The sequence below is a fragment of the Hypomesus nipponensis genome, chromosome 13 (genome assembly GCF_054491055.1).
Source record: "Hypomesus nipponensis isolate SF chromosome 13, ASM5449105v1, whole genome shotgun sequence".
Lineage (NCBI taxonomy): Eukaryota > Metazoa > Chordata > Actinopteri > Osmeriformes > Osmeridae > Hypomesus > Hypomesus nipponensis.
The window spans coordinates 14,901,996-14,923,427 of NC_140373.1; the positions used below are offsets into that span (position 1 = coordinate 14,901,996).

At 42.0% G+C, this 21,432-nt stretch overlaps 2 protein-coding genes and 2 long non-coding RNA genes across 5 annotated transcripts; all 4 read right to left on the bottom strand.

Annotated features, from left to right (window-relative positions):
- Nucleotides 1–644: 644 nt before the first annotated feature.
- LOC146260388 (leucine-rich repeat, immunoglobulin-like domain and transmembrane domain-containing protein 2) lies at nt 645–2,868 on the bottom strand. Its single transcript, XM_084670534.1, has 3 exons — nt 2,759–2,868; nt 1,795–2,576; nt 645–1,435 (listed from the first exon to the last, which is right to left on the bottom strand). The coding sequence occupies exons 1-3, from the start codon at nt 2,866–2,868 to the stop codon at nt 645–647; spliced, it is 1,683 nt and encodes a 560-aa protein (XP_084526660.1).
- A 1,901-nt stretch (nt 2,869–4,769) lies between these two features.
- Nucleotides 4,770–7,614, bottom strand: LOC146260389 (leucine-rich repeat, immunoglobulin-like domain and transmembrane domain-containing protein 1). The gene is made up of 4 exons (XM_084670597.1): nt 7,493–7,614; nt 6,657–7,114; nt 5,960–6,265; nt 4,770–5,830 (listed from the first exon to the last, which is right to left on the bottom strand). Exons 1-4 carry the CDS (start codon nt 7,612–7,614, stop codon nt 4,770–4,772), a joined length of 1,947 nt encoding a protein of 648 aa, XP_084526723.1.
- A 1,396-nt stretch (nt 7,615–9,010) lies between these two features.
- LOC146260390 (uncharacterized) lies at nt 9,011–12,362 on the bottom strand. Of its 2 annotated transcripts, XR_014729571.1 has the most exons (4): nt 9,941–12,362; nt 9,495–9,684; nt 9,299–9,401; nt 9,011–9,107 (listed from the first exon to the last, which is right to left on the bottom strand). It is a non-coding gene; the product is annotated as an uncharacterized LOC146260390 (long non-coding RNA). The 2 variants fall into 2 exon arrangements; XR_014729570.1 differs by having other exon boundaries at nt 9,011–9,401; nt 9,941–12,360.
- Nucleotides 12,363–18,899: 6,537 nt separating this feature from the next.
- Nucleotides 18,900–20,157, bottom strand: LOC146260391 (uncharacterized). The gene is made up of 3 exons (XR_014729594.1): nt 19,658–20,157; nt 19,268–19,569; nt 18,900–19,175 (listed from the first exon to the last, which is right to left on the bottom strand). It is a non-coding gene; the product is annotated as an uncharacterized LOC146260391 (long non-coding RNA).
- Between the last annotated feature and the right edge of the window lie 1,275 nt (nt 20,158–21,432).

The following is a 21,432-nucleotide window of genomic DNA, read 5'->3' on the forward strand; positions in this document are numbered from 1 at the left end:
CTATTTATACTAATTTGAGCATTTAACTAAAGCACAGCATTCAACACCAAAGGCATACTACACTATTTAGTGTGACCAATCCTTTAATGCTATTCTTTCTAGATGTAATCAAGACACACATGATTCAGATAGAAAAGCACTTTAATCTCCTTACTACGGTTCAGGTTAGGGTTGCATGAATAAACACGCAAAACACAGTTTATATAACAAATCCTCTGTGTAATTGTGCTAAAATCAAAGAGTATGCCTCAGTCTCCATATTAAACTCATCCATGACCTCTACCCTGTCATTCAACACAAGAACCATCCCTCCAAAACAGAAAAGAAAGTAACAACCTGCCAATAATATAGAGGAAAAAATATATATAGAAAAGCATGGTTATGATAATTGATCAGATGGAAAATGGACAACAACTTTTACTAAGTGTTATATAAAATGTTATAAAATGTATGTAAAACAAAAAGTAAAACATCTTTGCACAAGACATCAACAAACTCTTCCTAGGAACATGGAAGAAAGGCATTAAAATCCTACTAAGACAATTTAAGCTTAACTGTCAACCATTCAGAAACTTAACTTTCAAAAGACCATGTCTTAACATGATATCTTACCATAGGTACCTTGTTAGCTAATATAGCTATAGCTAATACAGCTGTGCTCCGCTGATGCCCTTCCCGCTCTTATCATCAGACCTCCTCCTCATCATCCTCTCTTCAGAGTCCCGACAAAGTGCTTCGTCACTGGCGGCCTGCAAGCTATCGAAGGTGCCGTGTCTCTCCTCTGCTCTCTTCAGGTCTTTCCCCTGCTGCCTCCGTCTCTTGCACATTTCTGTACAGCGCTCAAAGCAGTTTAACCTGGTGTCGGTGGTGCAGGCGTACATGCCAGCAGGCACTGCCAGTACCATAGCACATACAATCACTATAATGTGAATGAGTCTCTCCCTCTGTTCCAGTTCGCTGATGTCACTGCCTGTAACAAACACAATGCACTGGCCTTCACGAGGAGCTTGATTTTTTAGGGTCACGCAGACCTCGTACTTTGTGACTGGCATCAGGTCACCAACTGAGTAGCTATTGATGCCAGGGCCAATGTAGATCATCTCTTTTTTGGGAAAGTCGTATTTACCAAAGTGGATGGTAAACCAGGTTTCTGCTGGCTTCTCTGTGACGGCATACCACTCCAAGGTAATACCATAGACCGTCTGCTTGGAGATGCGGATGTCTATATACACATTCTCCTCTGCTGATGCTAATGGGAAAGCAGGGGACAAGGTGACGGAAGAGTTGAGGGACCTGATATTGACTGTAACGCTAATCGAAGAGTTTCCTATGAAGTTGTTGGCAATGCAAATGTAGTATCCTCTGTCTGCCAGGTGAAGAGATGGAATTATTAGCTGCGAGCTGATGGTGTCTTCTTCCACACGTATCTGTTTGACTGACGGGGCACCAAGAATTATGTTACTCATGTTGATTGGCAGGATATACATTTGTAAAATCAGGACATATATTAATATTCTGTACGTACTTCATTGAATGTACTGGTAATAAGCGTATGTATATATTATTTCAATGCCCTATTCAATGAAGCAATTAAAGAACGCAAGAGCCAAAACCAGAAATCGTATTTATCCAAAACTTGCCCACATGTTTTGTTAAATTATACAGTTAATGTAGTTTATGTGTTCACTTAGCAGTATTAGGGGTATAGTTCTTAGCGTCTAACAATAAACTGTTGCTTTTTATAAATAACGGTGATAAGTAAAAACATATTTTTTTAAGTAAATAAAGCCTTACCAGCAAATCCTCTTATAATCTTCAGACTGTACATCCATTGAATGCTGGGGTCAGGCCTAGCCTTGACTAAACAAGTGAGAGTTAAATTTGCTCCCAGTTGCAAAGTAATGTTGGTGTCTAAGGCTGAGGCCACAGGCTTCATACAAGTTTTCAACTGGAGCTCATGGAAGAATTTTCCGGCACGGGTGCTAGGGCCTGCGCAGGTCAGGTAAGAGTTCATCAGAATGAGTGGTGGGCTCACAGTTCTAATGAATTCGACAAACCCTTTAAGACGACAATCACATAGCCATGGATTGTCGTGGAGCGCCAGAACAACATTTGCTGCCACACCATCTTTGACCCACTGTTTTCCTGTTGTTTGGAGTAAAGGCCAGTTCAGAAAGACGTCTTTTGATATGACCGTAAGTTGATTGAAGGATAAGTCTAAGTAAGTCAGACCTGGCAAATGTCTCAAAGCGTATTCTTGGAGCACATCTAGTCTATTATGTTTAAGGTCCAAAATCTTTAGGTTTGGCGTAGCTTGGAACGCTGTCCATGGTACTGAACGCAGCTTGTTGCCCTGTAACCTCAACTCTGTTAAATTTCTGAGCCCTTCTAGACACTTGATATTCATAAGGGTGATATCGTTGAAATTTAGCCAAAGAAACTCCAAGGCACTAACACCCGAGAATGCCCCTCGAGGCAATTCGGTCAGGTGTGAATTCTCTATGCGAATCTTTATAAAATCATCAGCGATATCTTCTGGGATTTGTCCCATGGCGGTTTCCATACAAAGTAATGACCTAAAAATTCACGGGAAAAAGGTTTATTCATAATTTGATAGAAAAGGGAAAGATTACATGCTTTCAAGGTGAACTACACACACAAACATGTTAACATGGTAAGGAAAAACTATTAAAGTCTACAGGAATGATTAATAAAGTCGACCGGAAAGGGAATGAAAAGTCTAGACTAGGCTACTCACCTTCCCAAATTGTCATTTGTACAAGAGCAACCGGGCAAACAATACAATAAACAAGGCGTTGCTAGACTAAAAACTAAAGTTATGGTTAATGGTATGTACAAGATGTCCATATTCCTTTAAAAGAAATGCCTGTGAGGTCTCTCTGCATGGTAAGTCTTTCTCAAAGGGAAGAAAGCCTATTACCTTAATCTTCTTTGACGTAATTCTTAAGACACCAAATTACATCTTAGACACGCCAGAAATGTTTATTTTTAGCAATGAACCATATTATTTTTTTACTTTGCTGTCAGTAGACCCCTTAGATTGAGGTTTTGTGGCTCATAATGTTTGGAAATGAATATGAGCTGTAAAATGTAAAAAACGTATTCTGAACACTGAGCACTAATGCTAAAGGCTAATCAAAAGTTGTTTAAAGACATACATAACGGAGAGGGTGAAATACTACTTTGTCTACAAACTAGCCAAGCCATTATCAAGTAAAGACTTTCAATGCAAAAACATTTTTTTTTAATGATTTGACCAATATCAGGGTGCTTAGACATTAATGAGACAGTATAATATGTATTTATATAGTGGACTACATCTGGCCACAGCATGGCATTTTGATAAGATTGTTGTCGAAATTTCCACAGAGCATCTAACTATAGTTAAGAGAACATTAACTGATTTTATTATATGGCAACGACGGTACGAGCTTTCTGAATGGATAATGGGTAGACATGCCAGACGCGTATTGCCCTCCTCAGCGGTCAATACGGCTCCGTATTGCCCTCTGACGTCATCTTCAAAATGAGCGACGAGTCAGCTGCTGAGTTTTACTATCCAGATGATGCTAAAAAGATTTGTCATCGAAAGTGAGGATGAAGACGAGACTCTTTTAATCACTTGTGTCGTTATTTTGTGTTGAAATTAAAGCCATTTTAGCAGAACCATGTTGTCCGCTTTCTATCAAAAGTAATGAGTTGCTAGGCAACACATGAAACACAGCGTGAGAAGACTTGAGAGCTAGCTACAATTAGCCTAGAGGTACCATTTATTTTCGTTTACAAAATGAAAATAAGCTAAAAATGCCATATAATAAACTACTAACTAACCTCGACCGTTCGGTCATGCCAGGAAATATCAAACCTCGGCTTTGCCGTATCCACCTCACTATCGCTCGGTCGATACGTTCCTGCCTCAGTTTGGTATTTCCCGGCATGACTTCACTCTCGGTTAGTAAGTAGTTCGTATTCCAGGCAACAAATGGAGCTCCACATAACCTCCATTGTCCGTGATATTTTAATTAAGTTAAATTATTAGATTCCACAGAAATATTTGTTGGTCATGTAGACACTAACACTCAAAACATTGTTTTTATAAAACACAATTTATTTTGTCATACATTAAGATGTACATTTATTTCTCATATCATAAATACATACAAAATACATTGTATATTTGGTTTGATTCAGACAGTAAATCTGGCACATTAATATTTATGGTAAGTACAGTACACTGACATACAAAACTACATACATAATTTCTGCTTCACCAAATCTACAGACAGTATCAGATTAAAAACGTGCCGGAATGACGAGGCCATACAGCCTTCAGAAAACCTGACGCTGACTAAAAGATGGGTTTTATGTATTCTATAGCAATATATTGTTAAAGAAACTAAATAACATTTGGGTACATATGACCCGACTGAAAGTGCATGACCAGTACAAAATGCATAAATACAAATCAGACCGTTTGTATGTGTATACTGAAATAATTTCCCTTTTGTACAAGTTCACCAGTTGGCCTATTTTAGTCCAAGCCTGTAAAATGAAAGTTAAGTAAACATTTACTTTACATACATCTACACTCAAATAGCCTTGCATGCCCTTTTGCAGAAAGATTTATGGTTCCCTCTCATTTTCCTACAGTCTCTCTCATTTGTTGGTGTGATAGTTACAGTGAATATCGCCAGCCTGAAGAGATCACTCAAAGTGTACTTTCTACATTTTGAGACAAACATTTAGTATCAGCAGAAGTATTCGTTTGGTGGCCCTTCAGTCCTGGCTGTGGCCTCAGAGTCCACACTTGACCTGGCAGAGAGGAGTCTGTTGGATTCATCTGGGTTGAGCTTGGTCAGGTACTCCGCCTCTGTACCCTTTGTCTTGGTCCCTGGGGAGAGCGTCTCAAAGGTGACGTAAGAGTCTTGCATCTCCTTGGACTTCTTCCCTAACAGTTTTTGGCAGCGTTTCTTCAGTGCTCCGCAGCAGACAATCAATGTCAGGGGGACAGCGATAACGCAAGCCACGGTTATCACCACTACATTAATGAGCTTCTGGGTGCCACTGGCGCTAGCAGCTTCGTCCGTTGAGAAGATTACACACTGCTCCTTTTTGGGAATCAGGCCTTTGACGCAGACACAGGCAATGTACTTTGTCTTTGGCACTAGGCCGTCGATAGTGATTCGGTTCTTGCCTGCTCCAACATTAATCCGACGCATATCCCTTTCTCCAAAAACAGCATATAGGACACTGAACTCGGTGGTGTTGGTGGCTGTTGGGGCTCGCCAGTTCAGGGAGACTGTGTGGTCGGTGTCCCCTATCACCTTTACTGAGCGCACCACCCTTCTTTCCGGGGCTTGCTGTAGGGAGGAGGCGTTGGCTGCCAGATTGCTAAACACTGCCTTCTCCACTTCTATTGGCTCAACTGTGCTGGGGACACCGGTCTGTCCATCTGGTACACTGTCAGAAATACTGTAGCTCTCAATCTCATACTTACCAGTGAAGCCATTGAGAGGCTCGATAATAGGCTGAGCAGCCATAGTTGTTGGTGGTGGGACATATCTAGCAATGAGCTTCTCCTGGTAGGCAGCTTTTCCAATACCTCCGGTTTTCTTCCCTCTGTTCCTTCTGGAGCCTCCACCCGTTTCCTCTGATCTAAATGAATCTGTGATGACCAGGGAAATGATGGCATCTGCAGTCCCCATGAAGTTGGTGGCTTTGCAGACATATCTCCCAGAGTCATGGTATGAAACAGCAGGCACGCTTAGGATGGACCAAATTATTCCTTCCTTGGAAGCTTCTTCCTGTACTGTAACAAAAGATTAAGACGAATACAAAGAATCCTTAATCTTGTTATTATGCATGGTGACTGAAATAGATGTACTTGAACTGATCTTAGCAAGGATGATTTGTCTGAAATGACTTCAGCCAAACTCACCAGTGCCATTCATTTTCTTGCCGTCGGCACGGGTCCAGGACAGCTCGGGGATTGGGACCCCAATGGTCCCACAGCGAAGCAGCACATTATTCCCCAAGGAGCTGCGGACACGAGCCACGGCTGTGTGAACACGAGGCCCTAGGCATCTCTGAAGTTCTGCCTCACTGAACAGGACACCTGACAGGCTCTCTGGGTCAGCGCATCGTAATCGGGTATCTATGAGGGCTACAGGCGAGAAGGGCGACTTCTGGAACTGGACAAGGTCATACAACCGGCAGTCACACAGCCAGGGATTATCATGGAGACCTGTAATTATGGAAAAAAACACAATGAAATGGTCTGCTAAATGATTAAAAATTTTAATATCACCCCCAACACCTCTCTGCTCCATTTAATATAGCAAGACATGCATATACATGTATATCACTGTGCTTTATCCCATCAGCCAAATATGTATAATAATAATGATTGAAGGAAAAGTGATCATGGTGATATAGGTAAATTAAGTAAATGATTGCCACAAGTAGTCTGTTAAGGTTAGACATTACTATTATTAGACTAATCCTTAAACCAGCCCTCAGATAGAAGCCAGGTGGCCCAAGTTTACGTTGGTATTATAATAGGCCTGCAAGCACACAGGCCTTGTAGTCTAAAAACACAGTATCCTTAGGTGTCATGGTCTGATCTTGATCCTCACCAAGAATCAGTTTGGAGGAATCGTCCTGGGATGGCTTCACACTCAGCCATGTGGTGAGAACCTCAGGGGGGACAGTTGTCAGGCTGTTGCTTGATAAGTCCAAATAGGTTATATTTTTGATGTACATGGAGGCTTTGGTGGGGATGGATGTGATCTTGTTGTTGTGCAGATCAAGAAGCCTTAAGTTGGGCATGTCAGTCAAAGACTCCCAGGGAAAAGAGGTAAGGGAGTTTCCATCTAGCCTCAGTTCATCCAAACTATACAGACCACGGAAGCTGTCAACATTCAGAGAGCTCAAAGAGTTAAAGGACATCCACATAAATTCCAGGTTTTTGAGGTAGTGAAAGTTTTCACTGGAAATCCTTGTGATTGCCGTCTTCTCAATTCTCAATTTAGAGGTGTCAACGGGAAAATTGGGGGGGACTGCAGTGATTTCTGGATCATTGCAAAGCACACTCCTAAATGGGAAAAATAGTAAAATAATCAACGGATGAAATATGCAAACCTCAAAAAGCATATATTTGTTATATTTATACTAATTTAGTGTTACACACAAGGAATGCGACAATGTATAGCTGCAAAAAAGAAGAGTCCAAATTCCTTTCTTTTTCATCAGTTGTTAGTAACTTATATAAAGCGATTTATGTTGGTGTATTTACGTAATGGAGAGTAAGTTATACATCACTAATAACCAAAGGAGATTAAAGAGCATGTGCAAGTTAATCCTTATACAGTGAAGAAAGAGAAAAGCTGTCCTGAAACTGATTTGTCCACATATCAAAACTCTTATATAAATTAATGGAAACGTGCAGTTGAAACCGCTTGGTAATTCTTACCTTGATTTTGATCCGTCACTTAATTTGTGAAAGAAACAGTTACATTGGGCTGGACACGCACTGCAAACCAGCGGCAGGCAAACTAATGCCATCCAAATGCCCGGACAAAAATATCGAAACATGTTAACCTTTAAAAGCTATCCTATACAACTAAACTATCCTACAATTAAAACGGAAGCGCTGCGACTTCGCTCATCCAAACGTAAGAGCATCGTAGCCTAGTGTCTCGTTCGCTCAGTGCCCCATACTGGTCTGCCTATTCTGATTCCACAGATAAAAAGGATATACAAGGATTAGTGAAAGGACTTTGGTTATTTTCATTCACACGATTATTGCTTCTGGGAAGCTGATACGCGGAATAGTTTATATCTGTTTGTATACAGGGCAAGTAGGAGCATACTTCCGAACGACAGATTGACGTTTGTCATAGCATGGTTAGACTACGGAGTTTTAATATTATCTTGACCATAAAAGCAACGTGCACCTGATCCATTGATTTAGTCGGGGTAACGAATACAGGCATTAAATGCTCCATTCAATGATTATAGGGCCTATTGTAATTTTAAGTGAAATCTTCTCAGTCTTGAAAAATAGTCGGCCAACGCTTGTAATAAAACAATTTCCTTATGATCACACATTTTAAATATTTCCCAATCGTAGCCGTATCTTCAAAAGCAATGCTTATCAGTGATTATTTTGAATATAGCCTACTGCTTTATTGTACAGTTATTTCCCGTTTGTATAGACCTATAAGTCAGATAAGTCATAGGCCTATATGACATATAATGACATATAATGTCACACAACTAATTCTGTAAGAAATATAAGATGCGGATGCTTGATCGTTTTTAACTGATTAATCTAAACCACTAGGTGGCAGACAGGACTACTAACCAACTAGAGAGGGTACAATTTCTGGGGAAATTGTGAGTTGTGCTTGCGTCAGTTGCAGATGGGTCAGTTTTTTAATGACATTTTACAACTGTTATTTCTGTATGTTCTATAAAAATACATACTTATTATTTACAAAGACTGCATAGATTTAAAAGCATACATTTGTTGCTGCTCATTTACAATTACAAAATATTAACGCCTGGAACACAATGGCTGCGAAGCACGATTAGCTGCAACCCAGCTAACACATTTACGTTGCCCTTACGTTGTCGCAACGTCACGAGATGACCAAACATACGTTGCCGCAACGTCTTTGGCGACATTAGGGGACCTTACATCTGTGGGATGCCAGAAGGTTGCCGCAATGTAATCTTGTGACGTTGCCAGTCCGTAACCGCGACCTCCTAGCAACGTTATTTTCCGACGTTGCCAGTCCATAACTGCGACGTTAATTACTAACCTATATTTCTCAATTCTATTGCTTAAATTTGGGCGGTTCATATGCAGACCTCATTTGCCCCAAATGGTACTTGTTCTTGTATAATAGGCTACATAGCCAACTTCAGGAGGACTATGTTTGTGTGGTGTGTAGCCTAACTCAAGCTAATCATAAACAAGGCAGCATTTCCATGTAACATTCAGTCATTTTATTTCAAACAAAGTGCCAAACAGTGAATGAACATCTTTTGCCAGTGCCCGCTACAGGTCCTGTCTGTTGGCCCTGACAATGAAGCACAAAATAAGTTAGTGTCCTATCAACTTAATTGCACGTATGAAAGGGGCTATACATGTCATTAAAAAATCACATCTAGAATAATATACATCATCAAAAAAATATTATGGGATTCTAGTTTTTGGTCACATAGCCATGTGAAAGGTTGGATTTGGAAGCTGCAATCGGGATTCATTCACTTGGCTTGTTTTGAATGGGCTGCTGGGGCGTGTTTGAGTGTCTACGCTGTGAGGAGCTCCACAGCCTTCTCTCCCAGTCCCGTCTTCCACTTCATCATAGCATCTGTAATTAGAAATCATGAACTTATTGTTAGCACCAATTTGAACGTTGAACGCTGCGTGTAAGCCATAGTTCACAGAATCTCAAAACACCTACCACTCTTTCGGAACTCCAGCACCTTAAGGCGCTCCTCAAGGTCTTGGAGTTCAGCCTGTGTTTGGGACACCTGTAGGTCCATCACTGGCACCTCTTCAGCGTGTCTGCACTGTAGTCGCCTGAATAGGAGAGGCCTCTTGCTGCTTCTCCTCCAATGTCTCCATCTTCTGAAGCATAACCTGTAATGTGTCTGTCAGTAAAGACAAGTAAAACAAGTTTACAAGAGTTAACATGATTGGCATACACTGTGGTTCTTCTAGATTACCTGTAACATTGATGTAAATAACACGTTACCTTGAATGGTTGTATACAAAACATTAGTAAGACAACATTTGTTGTTTTGACAAATATGTATCCCCCTGCCACGATCAGAACAACTTAAGTATGCCTTACAATGGGTTGGCAATGCTATTGAGAAGCCTTGAGTGTCTTATAATTGCACTTGCCTGGCTGCCAGCTGTTTTCCTGGACCCCCTATGGGTTCTCCTCCACCAGACCAGAGTTGACACCTAGGGGTCTGGTGATGCAAAAGCTTTAAGTCATTCTTTTGCTTCAAAACATAACGTCACTGTGTCCAATCCCGACCGTTTTTTAGCTAACATTCTGATAAAATGCCACTTCAAATATTGATAAAATGATTGTATCACGTTTTCAGCTGATTTACTGATTTCACGTTAAGCTTTAACTTCTTACCTTTCGAGCTAAATATTGTAAAAAAAAAAAAAAGTTAGCTTATCTTTTACTAGAGCCGGTAAAAAGACGCTGGCGCCGGTAAATTAGCCGTGCGCTACCCTTGTCCAAACCCGACCGCACTTATCCTCGTAGTAAACACTCGCCGCTGCTGTTTTTCCGGGGATATTAACTTCAACTTAATCAATGCTGTCAATATATCCGGGGACATAGTTAAGTCCTCCACAATAAGATATCACGCTTCAACATCTCCAAACTATGCGATAAAATCTCAATTTGACTGTATACCACCACCTGCTGGATGTTTGTTGAACTCTTCTCATGTCAGTCCCTTGCCCCCCTCCCTTCCTCCCCTCGACTACAGATCACCTCATACATGATAATGTTTTTTGGCATTGGCTATACAAAGTAATGTTAAGCTAGCGTTAAAAAAATTAAACTTTATGCTAACCCATAGTAGCAGAACAATGACAATACAAAAACACTTTTCAGAGTAAAGATCGTCGCCCGAGTGGTCTTTCGGCTTTCTCTCATCAATGTAACTTTCCTAAATTATTTAGACATGTAAACGTCCATATATGTTTATGAAATTTGACACGTAGATTGTTTGGTATGCCTAAAATAATCCTACGTACACTTTGCTAGTGATTGCAAAAGAAAATGGTGGCAAAAAGACCGGAAACCCTTTTCGGGTTTGGACAATAGTAGTTCACAGCGGTCGGGATTGGACACAGTGACGCTAGCCTTTAGGGTTGCCATGGTCGTCGTCGTTGTCATCTGCCGCTTGTCCGGGGATCGGGTCGCGGGGGCAACGACCTAAGCAGGGAGGCCCAGGCTTCCCTCTCCCCGGCCACTTCCACCACCTCTTCCTCGGGGACCCCGAGGCATTCCCAGGCCAGCCGAGTGACATAGTCCCTCCAGCGTGTCCTGGGTCTTCCCCGGGGCCTCTTCCCAGTGGGACGTGCCCGGAACACCTCACCAGGGAGGCGTCCAGGAGGCATCCTAATCAGATGCCCGGGCCACAACAGCTGGCTTTGCCATGGTTCATACAATTATTATCACTGTTATAAATGATTATTCATTACTTTACCATAATTTCCCAGGGACACAGTGCTAGGCCGTGTGACGGTGGTAGGATAATCTGTACAGAAATGAAAGTTGAATGTAGTTTATGTACATAGTATTAGCATTTTGATATTGATATAAAAGGAGTAGTATCGCACACGTGTGATCGTTCAAAAGCAAGGCTCCACAGCGTAGCGTCGCACATGTGTGATTCTGAACATTCCATCCAAATATTTTCCGATAGACAAACTATGTGACAAACGCTATAGTATGGCTTCAAAATTGACAATTAGTAGGCAAACAAGTAACACTAGCAGGTAGGAGCATTGCTACAAGTATTATGTTAGGTTGCTAGGTAACGGAAGCTAATTAAAGCTACCTAGCTGCCGTTTTGGAAAAAACTCACTTGTGGAAGCGTCGGAAATATTTAGAACTCACACATCTTAAGGTTAAAACGAATAAACTTATCCAAAAACAGATGTCATGTACAAATTGGAAGATTTAGTGACATGATACTTTTATAGACGCCATTGCTGTGCATGCCATGACCGACTGATCAAAACGTGATCAGCCACGCGCTGCTCCAGTCTTTGAAAACCCAGGGCTAAATAAACTATTTTCGGACAAGGTTTTTTCTAACAGTTCTGAACGTTTATTTTCACTGATTCTTTTGTGGGTGATTTGTGAGACTCTAAACTTTGATGTATATATTTTCAGTATTTAAACATAACTTTCTGGAGGGTTTAGCCTTACCTCTACAGTACATTATACTGGCACTACTACTAGTAGCAAAATCTTAACGTAAACAATTTGAATCTGAAACAGATAACCAGGCTAAATAGCCTACACTTCAAACCTATACGTAATAATATGCTCCATCCAATTTCAGCAAATATGTTTATATATTTAAAACTATTTCTGTAAAGAAACTCACCTTTGAAGTCGCAAATTTCCAGTTGAACTCAATTGAAAGTTGAGTTCAAGACGGCTGAATCCCTGCAAACTCTTTTCTGAAATCCCAGTTTCAGAGAAGCGTTCAAATGGGCATGCGTAAAGTTGTTGCTCAGGGGCAGACTGAGGGGCAGGTTAGCTAGGAAGAATTGTAATATTCTGTGATGACTTGTCTTTGGAAATGAAACTTAAGAATCGCTTACCTTTTGGTCACATTTAACAATTTTGTATTACAAAATTATTGCAGCTCAAATTTGTATTGTGTGTCATACAGCTTTGGTGTGCTGGACAAAGAAGGTTTGCTTAATCATGTTACACATTGATTTCTTTTGTACATGTAAAGGATGAAATACTTGTATTTTAATATAGGCCTAAGGCTAAGAATATAAGAATTATATTCCAAATTCAGTCTTTTATTTATTAAAGCTATGTTCCTGCATATGAGAAAATTGATGACCATACTGGGGCTGAGCTGCACATGAATTACATACATTGTCTACATTTATACGTGCTGGGTGCAACATTTAATATTGTGTGATTGAAATTCATGTAGACTATGGCTACATTACAAAAGTGTCAGAACTGAAAGCAGTGTGATCTCTCCACGGATAAACCACTGCACTAGAGATCCGTTGTCCTGCGACCAAAGAGCGACTTAACGGCAACTTCACCCATGGTACCAAAATGAATGTACCCAGCCGACCAAGGGACAACGTCACGGCAACGTTGTCCACGGGACCAAAATTTACGTAACCAGCCGACCAAGGTACAACATTGCGGCAACAAAAGCTATACCTGTCGTTCCCCCTCCCGACGGATCCGGGGATCTCAGCTAGGATTGAGGCCTGCCTCACAGACATCTCCGCCTGCATGACCGAGCACCACCTCCGGCTGAACCTCGCAAAAACAGAACTTATCATCCGGGCTAAACCCTCCATCTCCCACGATCTGTCAATCACCATGGGATGTCCGACGGTGACCCCTTCATTCTCTGCCAGGAACCTTGGGGTTACCATCGATGACAAGCTCTCCCTCACGACCCACATTGCTGCAGTCTGCCGGTCGTGTAGATTCACCCTCTACAACATCCAGAACATCAGGAGATACCTGTCTGAGCACTCCAACCAGCTGCTAGTCCAAGCACTGGTCCTCTCCAAGTTGGACTACTGCAACTCGCTGCTCGCTGGTCTCCCAGCATGTGCAACGTGCCCTCTTCAGAGGATTCAGAATGCAGCTGCCCGCCTGGTCTACAATCTACCCAGACGCTCCCATGCTACCCCGCTCCTCATCTCTCTCCACTGGCTACCCATCAACGCCCATGTCAGATTCAAGACTCTGATACTGACCTTCCAAGAAGTGAACGGGACTGCACCCAACTACACAACTATCAAGTCTCTCCTGCAGCCTTACACCCCCACCCGCCACCTACGGTCTTCTTCAGACAACCGCTTGGTAGTCCCACCGCTCAAGACTGCCCGGTCCCAACACAAGCTCTTCTCCTGCCTGGCCCCCCAATGGTGGAACCAGCTCCCCACCTCCATCAGGGACACTGAGTGTCTCCCCACCTTCAAGAAAAGGCTCAAGACGCACTTGTTCCCGGAGCAAAACGGCACTTGGGAATGCTTGATTGGACCTGATGTTATTTTCCTCCAGGATCACAATGACTCTTATTGAGAGACACGTTGCTCTTGTAGGTTAGTTATAACAAAGTAAAATCTTGAACTCTTGTACTCGCTGTGAAATATTTTACTGTTGATTGTTCTTCTACAGGTACAGTTTCGCACTTTTTGGGGTTCATGTTTTTTAATTTGTAACTTGTATAACTGCATGCTCTTATGGGTCTTCCCTTTGGAACTTGTTTAGTTTTTCACAATGTATGCTTCATGTTTTGGCTGTTTGCAATGTTTGGGACTACCTCGTTGTTATGATCAGTGACCCTTTTGTAAAGCTCTTTCTTGGAAGTCGCTTTGGATAAAAGCATTTTCTAAATGCATAAGTGTAAATGTAAGTAGGCCAGTGACTGGTCGATATTTGCGATGCATTGAGTGGGCCGCGCATCCTTTACTGACTGGGCCGGTCTAACAGTATAACTCCTGGGCCACTTTTTTCCCCCAGTCCACCCATGAGTTAGCCTGGCTCTGCCCTCCTACGTACTTCAGCTCAATTTTTATTTTGCTTCTGTACTAAGTCTGGCCATGGGGTACGTAAGTCAGATGTCTCCGGTTGATTTTCGTCAGGGTCACAGAGATTGGTACCCAGAGGGCACTAGCACCACGTGACTTACCTCAGATCTTTACGAATTACGTAAAGGCAAGCAGTCGGCCCACCCTATCAGAAGTTTGCTTACCCACGGACGCTAGATTTGAAAAAGTTATCTAGACAGAATCAGCTGATGCCTGAGTAAAACCGATTTATCACTGCTGCTTTCAAACCTAGAAATTAAAAGAGTTTCGTTTCTAAGTCATTATGTTAGCCTGGCTTCAGAAAGGCACTTAAAGAACGTATATGCCAGAGGCAAACACGTCAACAGAAGTCCAAGTCCAGCCAGAAACATCGGGTAGGCTATGAATCATGAGCTTCAAACTTGTCTAAATAAATACATACATTTAAGCATGGCTGCGGGGTCAGCACGAGAATTTAAAATGATATGATTTGAAAATCCACCACCGCGGAACAGCCCCGCAGTAGCGGACTGGCCATTGGGAGCACCGGGAGAAGAATAACGATGGAAAACCAGGCTAAGAAACGTAAGGTGGGGCTGAAAAATGTAGAAAAAAAAGACATCACCTTCACCAGACGAGGTTTTACCAGTAAAAAAATGGTAATGTTTATTTTACACAAAGCTCAAAACTATTTTGCGCTCAAATAAGGGCCAAAAAAGTATCTAACTCCTGTATCCCATCAAACACAGACTATGCATGCATTAGCAGGGCAGCTGTGGCGGCGTATACTGGGGTTGGTTCTGGTGGGCCGGTCTGGATCAAAGTCCAGGGCCTATTTTTATGCCCAGTCCTGCCGCCCTGCAACATTAAGCCACCCCCCAGCACCTCCCTGATAAAATATGTTCCCGCGGCTATGCATTTATGTTGTTAATAAATAGGCTAACACTAATTGTTGTTGTACCAGCAATATCTCCAAGCTTTGTTTTTCACTGTAGAAATCTCAAATGTTGATGATTTGCCAATGCAAGACAGTACCGGCAAGTTTTTTTTTCCACTTCAAGCGCTGCTTAACTCCTGTAACCGTCCATGCTGTGTCTGTTCTGAATGTTTTAAAAAGCAAGCACAGGAAGCAAAATAAGGCATCGACATAGACGTCCTCTTTTACCCGGACATGTCCTCTTTTCGAGACCTAAAAAATGCGTCCGGCTGTCCGGGATTTTGCCTCGGATATTTGTGTTTCTCTGGGTCTTTCACAAATTATTACGCCCTTACAAGTTTTGGAAAGGGTATCTCCTTTACGCGAGCACTGACTGTAGAGAGAACTGTCATTTTAATCAGATAGTGCGGCATGCAATACACAACCAGCCCCCCCCCCCCCCCAAAAAAAGGATTTTGGAGAAGATATGAGACAGGATTTGATAACGTCTGAAGTCCAGTGTATTGAGTCATCCAATTTTACTAACGTAAAGTAGGCCTTACAGTTGCAAAATCAATGTAGACTACTTGGGGCGATTATTTCAGCGCCCTATAGGCATCATTTTTGAGGACGCTGATTGGCTGACTATGTGTTGCTCTGGTATATCTTGTTAGCAATTCACCCATCACCAGCAGGTTGGTTGGCGCTGATTTTTCTAGCGCCCCAGATGTCGAGCATGAAGTAAATTTATCCCAAAACAGATTTTGAGTATATATATATATATACTCAAAAATATACTAATATATATATATATATATACTAATTATATATACACACACACAACATGTTATTGTCGCGCAGAGAGGTAAGGCTTTAAGATGTAAATTACAATACCCTTTTCTGACAACAATTCAGATGAACAGACAGAAGTAGCAAAAATTAATACACTTTATTGGGTACAACAAATTCAGAATACACGGCATTGGTACAGTAAACTTCAGGCTGGCATCCAACACTGGGATAGACAAATGTGGCATAAGACACACCCTGGGTGGCATAAGAACCGGGGTTTGAGATGGAACCAGCCCATAAGAAGCCCGAGCACCCCGTAGCCACCTGCTACCCACAAAGTGCGCATCCACATTTAAACTCTCATATCGCACTGCAAACTGCCACACCCACCAAGGACTAGACTAAGGAACTGTTGTGGAATCAAAAACCCTGTATTGGGGAATGACTCTGGGATAGGTCAGTCAGGAGACTGACCTTCTTTGAAGGAACGAACTAAAGACACCGCCGTAGCAAATTGAGGGAGGAGTCAGCGGGGTGTTGTCTAAGAGAACAACATCCACAGGGCATTTCCTTCTATGGGCCTCTTCTCTGGTCTCAATTAAGCAATCAGTAGAATGTTCTGCTCTTTTCTCCGAAACTACTCTAAGGTCAGGTTGACACAAGTCAACAGCTGAGGGGGGAGGGGAAATGCCCTTTGATTTGGCTTGTGGTATTGCTTCCATCTGTTTATCAGAGTTCTAGGCCAAATACCAATAAACGGACAAAAGTATTTGTGTGACATGCATGACTTGTATAAATATCCTCTGTACCATTTTAGAGTTGGGTTCTCTAGCTGAGAAGCCAACAAATGTATACCGAAATCCTGGCACAAAATAAAGAAAACCTTTGTTAAAACCGACTTTGACTAAGAAATACTTCTTTTTAGATCATCTAACGCCTTTGGACAGAGAGAGAGATTCTGCCCACTTCAGAGCTCACTGCACTCAATTGAAGACTAGAATATTTCACTGCACCGCTGTCATGCGGGCACATTAAAACCAAGGTCTGCACTTCACACTCTCCGCACAGGGTAGGCAACCTTCCCAATCCCACACAAGCAAGAAATTACAGTTAATATTTATCTAAATATAAATGGAATTAAAGTCCGCTTTCCATGAAAGTCACCCCCTCCCCCCCCCCACTCGGTAGTCAATGGCGCTGATAGTTCGATTTGCAACCTCCAACCTCAGAGTTCAGACCCAGCGTCCTTGTCCCAGCACCGGCAGTCGGTCGCCAATAATGCGTCTGTGTAGTCCCGCACCCGGTCGGCACTCCCACACCTGTTTGTAGATCAGTCCACTATAGTCCAAGACAAAGCTGGAACCTCTGACAAGGTTCGGTCTGCTGCGCGTCTCTCTCAGGAACTAGTAAAATAAAATAATCGTTTGGTTAATTCAGGCCGTTTAGCTAATATGCTTTATACCAGCTTTAAGCGATGGAAACGTCCCTTCGTCCGGCGGTTCTTGTTGCAACAGGCGTGGTGGCGTGCTTCGTCTCCCGGCCTCCTCTCTTCATGCGGCGTCCCTCTTTCTTGGGCTTGTGCGACGAGCGACCACGCCCCCCTCTGGAGTCAGCACCCATTGACAATTATCCAACCCAACACTCCCTTAACCAATTATTACCTTCACACCTTATGACCCGCGACATTATTGTATATTTTTAACAGTCATGCTTAAAATGAGTAGTTATTGGTTAGAAAATATATCACATGGAAAAACAAATCTAAAACACTTTTCACCAGGGGCCTGTACTACGAATCAAGATTTGGCGTTAGCGAGGTAACTTCAGGTTCAACCCAGGGTTTTCTGTACTACGAAGGTGGATTACTTGTTACCGGGGTAGATCGCCATGGTAACATATGCTGAACGGCTAACCTGGTCGGGAGCAGGATAAGTTGGAGATCAGAGATCAACCTGTATGAAAACGCCGCCCATTAACTAATTCTTGACGATAATGTCGTCACCGTTCATAGTAGATCCTGTGCAGCTTGGTGCGCTGATACTGTAGTGAGGTGCGTTCAGAAGAGCCAGAACATTTAGAGACCGACAAAACCCTTTTGCATTCCCTCATGAGTATCTTTCTGAAAGATATAGATTCTTAGCAGAGGGAATTACGTATATTGCCAGCTTCTTGAGCCGTATGTTGCCAATGCGACGCATTGAAGCTGTACACTCAGTCCCACAGACTGAATGCATAGCGTTTCGTTATTTCGCTATGGGTAGCTAGTTTTATAGTGTGGGTGATGCGGAGAACCTGAGCAAGAACACGGTCTGCCGCGCAATTTTGAACAGATTTTATGATGAAAAATATATATCCAAAGTGCCCTTTGTAAAAACTTTGGACTCCTAATATGTTGACAAATGAAAGGAGGTTTTTCACTCAATGTTCTGATTTCTGTTCTGGAAATGTATGCAAATAATATCATATTTTACAACGTCATCATTTGCTCATTTAAACATAGGCCTACATTTACAGGAAACTAGTAATGAAAACATTATTTGACCTACTATTAGTTATCAACTTGGGAGGTTTCATGTTGATATGTTATCCCTATTCACTGTGTCTCCCCTTAACCCCTTTGTCCTTGGGTTGCTTTGACCCATTTTCTAATCATTTCCATATCAGAAATTGGGGTTTCTTTCAAAACCTTTCAAACCAAAAAGAACAATGGGTATCTGTACAAAGCTCTTCACAAGTGATACATAAATGATCATTTCACTACTTTCATTGATTTTTGATGTTTCATTCACTTTTATAGTATTTTTCAAAAATAATAAATAGGATTAAATAGGACAAAACATTCAAAAGGCACAACAAAAAAGCCACAAAAAGGTATAAAAATATAAAAACGTAGACAAAAGTTTAACAAATACATCCTTATGTGTTCTCCCTCCCCTAGGAACAGGAAAAAGATGTCAGTGTAACTAAGTTTAGTGTCGTTCAGTCATGTACGATCTCTTCTCATATTCCAGTTTTTCTGTCTCCAGCCTTGTTCTTTTAATTAAAAACCTTATAATCGAGCTCCAGGGTTATTTTATACAGGGCCCTCACACTGTCTGCTCCAACCTGAAACAAATGAAGAACATTGTCCCTTTGCAAGGCACACTTGGAGAAAGTTGAAGGTGTCCATTTGACTACTGTGGTTTTTTTGCTTATACCTTGTGTCTTTGTCTTGGCCTTGAAGTGGAGGCCCTAGGCTCAGGGGGAGGAAGAAGTTCCTCTTCCTGCTGAGTTCAACACCATAGAAATGTAATCAATTGAGTCATATTTGAAATGAGCACTTTAAGGACTTGTGTCTTATGTTGAGACCACCACAATTAGTAAGTCATTACAGACACTTCAATCACAGTCACACGTTCACGCACTCTCACCATCTGTGTTGCAAGTGGTAAATAAAACTCAAAGGTGTACCCCCAAAATGAGCAGGCAGACACAGTTTCCTGATCATCTAGGACCTCCACTTGAGAAAGTAAATGGTATATTTCATCCATATTCAGCAACCACATATGGCATACATACTGGCGTATGACTATTAGTTTCACTGTTACCTCTGTATGGCACAGTGGGACGACAGTGGGTGGTGGCAGCAACACCACTGTATTTCCTGTCACTGCAGAGAACAGTTATACATTTCACTCCTACAATATTCATAAATAATTGTTGAATGAACATGGTCACATAGATTACTTGAAACATACATATGCCTGGGCTTCCAACCTGCTGCCACCAGTTGCGTAATTTTTCTTCCTGTTGGCTGCAGGCAATTTCATTGTTCTATAGGCCTTTTGTAGCTATACAATATCCTACAAAAGGGACTAATTCAGGCAATTCAGCCTTGTACTTGTTGGCCTTAAAATATGTGCAAGTATTGCCTACTGCTACTTACCGTTTTGAATTATGGTTTTATATTTATTTAGCATTTGCTCCCACGATCGTTTGCCACTGCAGGGTTGCAACTAAAATAATACAGCAACAAAAGTTTAACGTTGTGGAATGCACCCATGTAATTATGGTCACATCTTCAATAAGTTATGTAGCTTACGCATTTACAGCGTATGCTATTTTTTTCCAGCTTAGCAGCAGCGACTTTGTTGAAATTTGCCGGTATTATGTCTGTATTCCTGATATGCTTGTATTACAATATTTCACGCAGGAGGAGTAGACAAAGTTTGTAAGATTGTCTGCTCCTCCTCCGTGAAATATGCGGCTCTTGTTTAGTCCATGTTTGCGATTGGACATACGGTTCAAACACCGCCCCTTTATGTGAACGCGCACGTCTCTAGATTGGAAAGATCTGGGTTGAGTTAGAGAATTGATAACCGCCGTCGTAGTACCGCTTATCGTGACTGCAATTGTTAGGCTTCGCGTAGCCGGGTAACTGAAAGTAATCCAGAGCATGTTGATCTTGATTCGTAGTACAGGCCCCAGGAAGAGTGGCACCCCAAGGGCCTCTATTGACCAGCCGCCATTGGCTATAGCCTATCACTTTACACCCAACTTCACTACGCTGGTAACACTCTCACTCAATGAAAGCACACTCAGCGCAGATTGAAGTGCATTGCTGCTGTTATGACAAAGAAAAAGAAGCATAATCTGGAGTTATTTCTCTCCAGTTAACAACCATGAAGCTTCATGTGACATGTCAAAAAACAAACATGACCAAAGAGAAACACTCTAAAAAGCACAACGAAGTACAGCTGAGGCAAGGGCTGGACTCGGACAAAAAAATGGCCCTGGCTTTTTTTCTCAGACCGGCTCACCATAATCAGTCGGACATGGGTGCCATGGCCAGTCACCTCTCCTCCATGTTCTATGTGTAGCGCCCTCTCAGGCCAGTTGACTACGCCACCCCTTGAAGTGGGCTAATTTATATCTGAGCAAAGGGAATTCAATAATGCTATTGCACAGTTTATTTTTGAGAAAGTATAAAAATAATCAGTATTAATAAATTTTGCACAACAGTGGAGTTGGTTGGTCACCAGATAAAGAAAATAATAATAACATACATGGACAGTATGGGGGCTGGGGAACCTCGGCAATGGGCCACTAGAAGAACTGATGTCAGACCAGGTCTCTAAAACACACGTAGTCTTGTGCACACTCAATAACGTGTTTGAATTCAGGGAAAATGCACTACAATATTCAAGACACTCGTGATACGTGACCAAGCAATTAATAGTTCCACTACAAACACACTGCACTCTCTGTAGGCTACTAGGGTGAGAAAAACTACAGAGACCGGCTATGGGTAAGTTACTAGTGGTCTTATCAGGACTGAAGCTATTAGCAATGAAGGGGGAAAGGGACACACATGGACTGGAAA

What these genes read in the sequence shown, in the direction of transcription:
- LOC146260388 (XM_084670534.1), bottom strand. Translation starts at nt 2,868, where the DNA reads ATGGACATCTTGTACATACCATTAACCATAACTTTAGTTTTTAGTCTA. An exon ending in ACAAATGACAATTTGGGAAG is followed by an intron (nt 2,577 to 2,758) that starts GTGAGTAGCCTA and finishes GTGAATTTTTAG; the next exon opens with GTCATTACTTTGTATGGAAA. An exon ending in GATTATAAGAGGATTTGCTG is followed by an intron (nt 1,436 to 1,794) that starts GTAAGGCTTTAT and finishes GTGCCCCGTCAG; the next exon opens with TCAAACAGATACGTGTGGAA.
- LOC146260389 (XM_084670597.1), bottom strand. Translation starts at nt 7,614, where the DNA reads ATGTTTCGATATTTTTGTCCGGGCATTTGGATGGCATTAGTTTGCCTG. An exon ending in AGTGACGGATCAAAATCAAG is followed by an intron (nt 7,115 to 7,492) that starts GTAAGAATTACC and finishes TTTCCCATTTAG; the next exon opens with GAGTGTGCTTTGCAATGATC. An exon ending in CAAGAAAATGAATGGCACTG is followed by an intron (nt 5,831 to 5,959) that starts GTGAGTTTGGCT and finishes CTTTTGTTACAG; the next exon opens with TACAGGAAGAAGCTTCCAAG.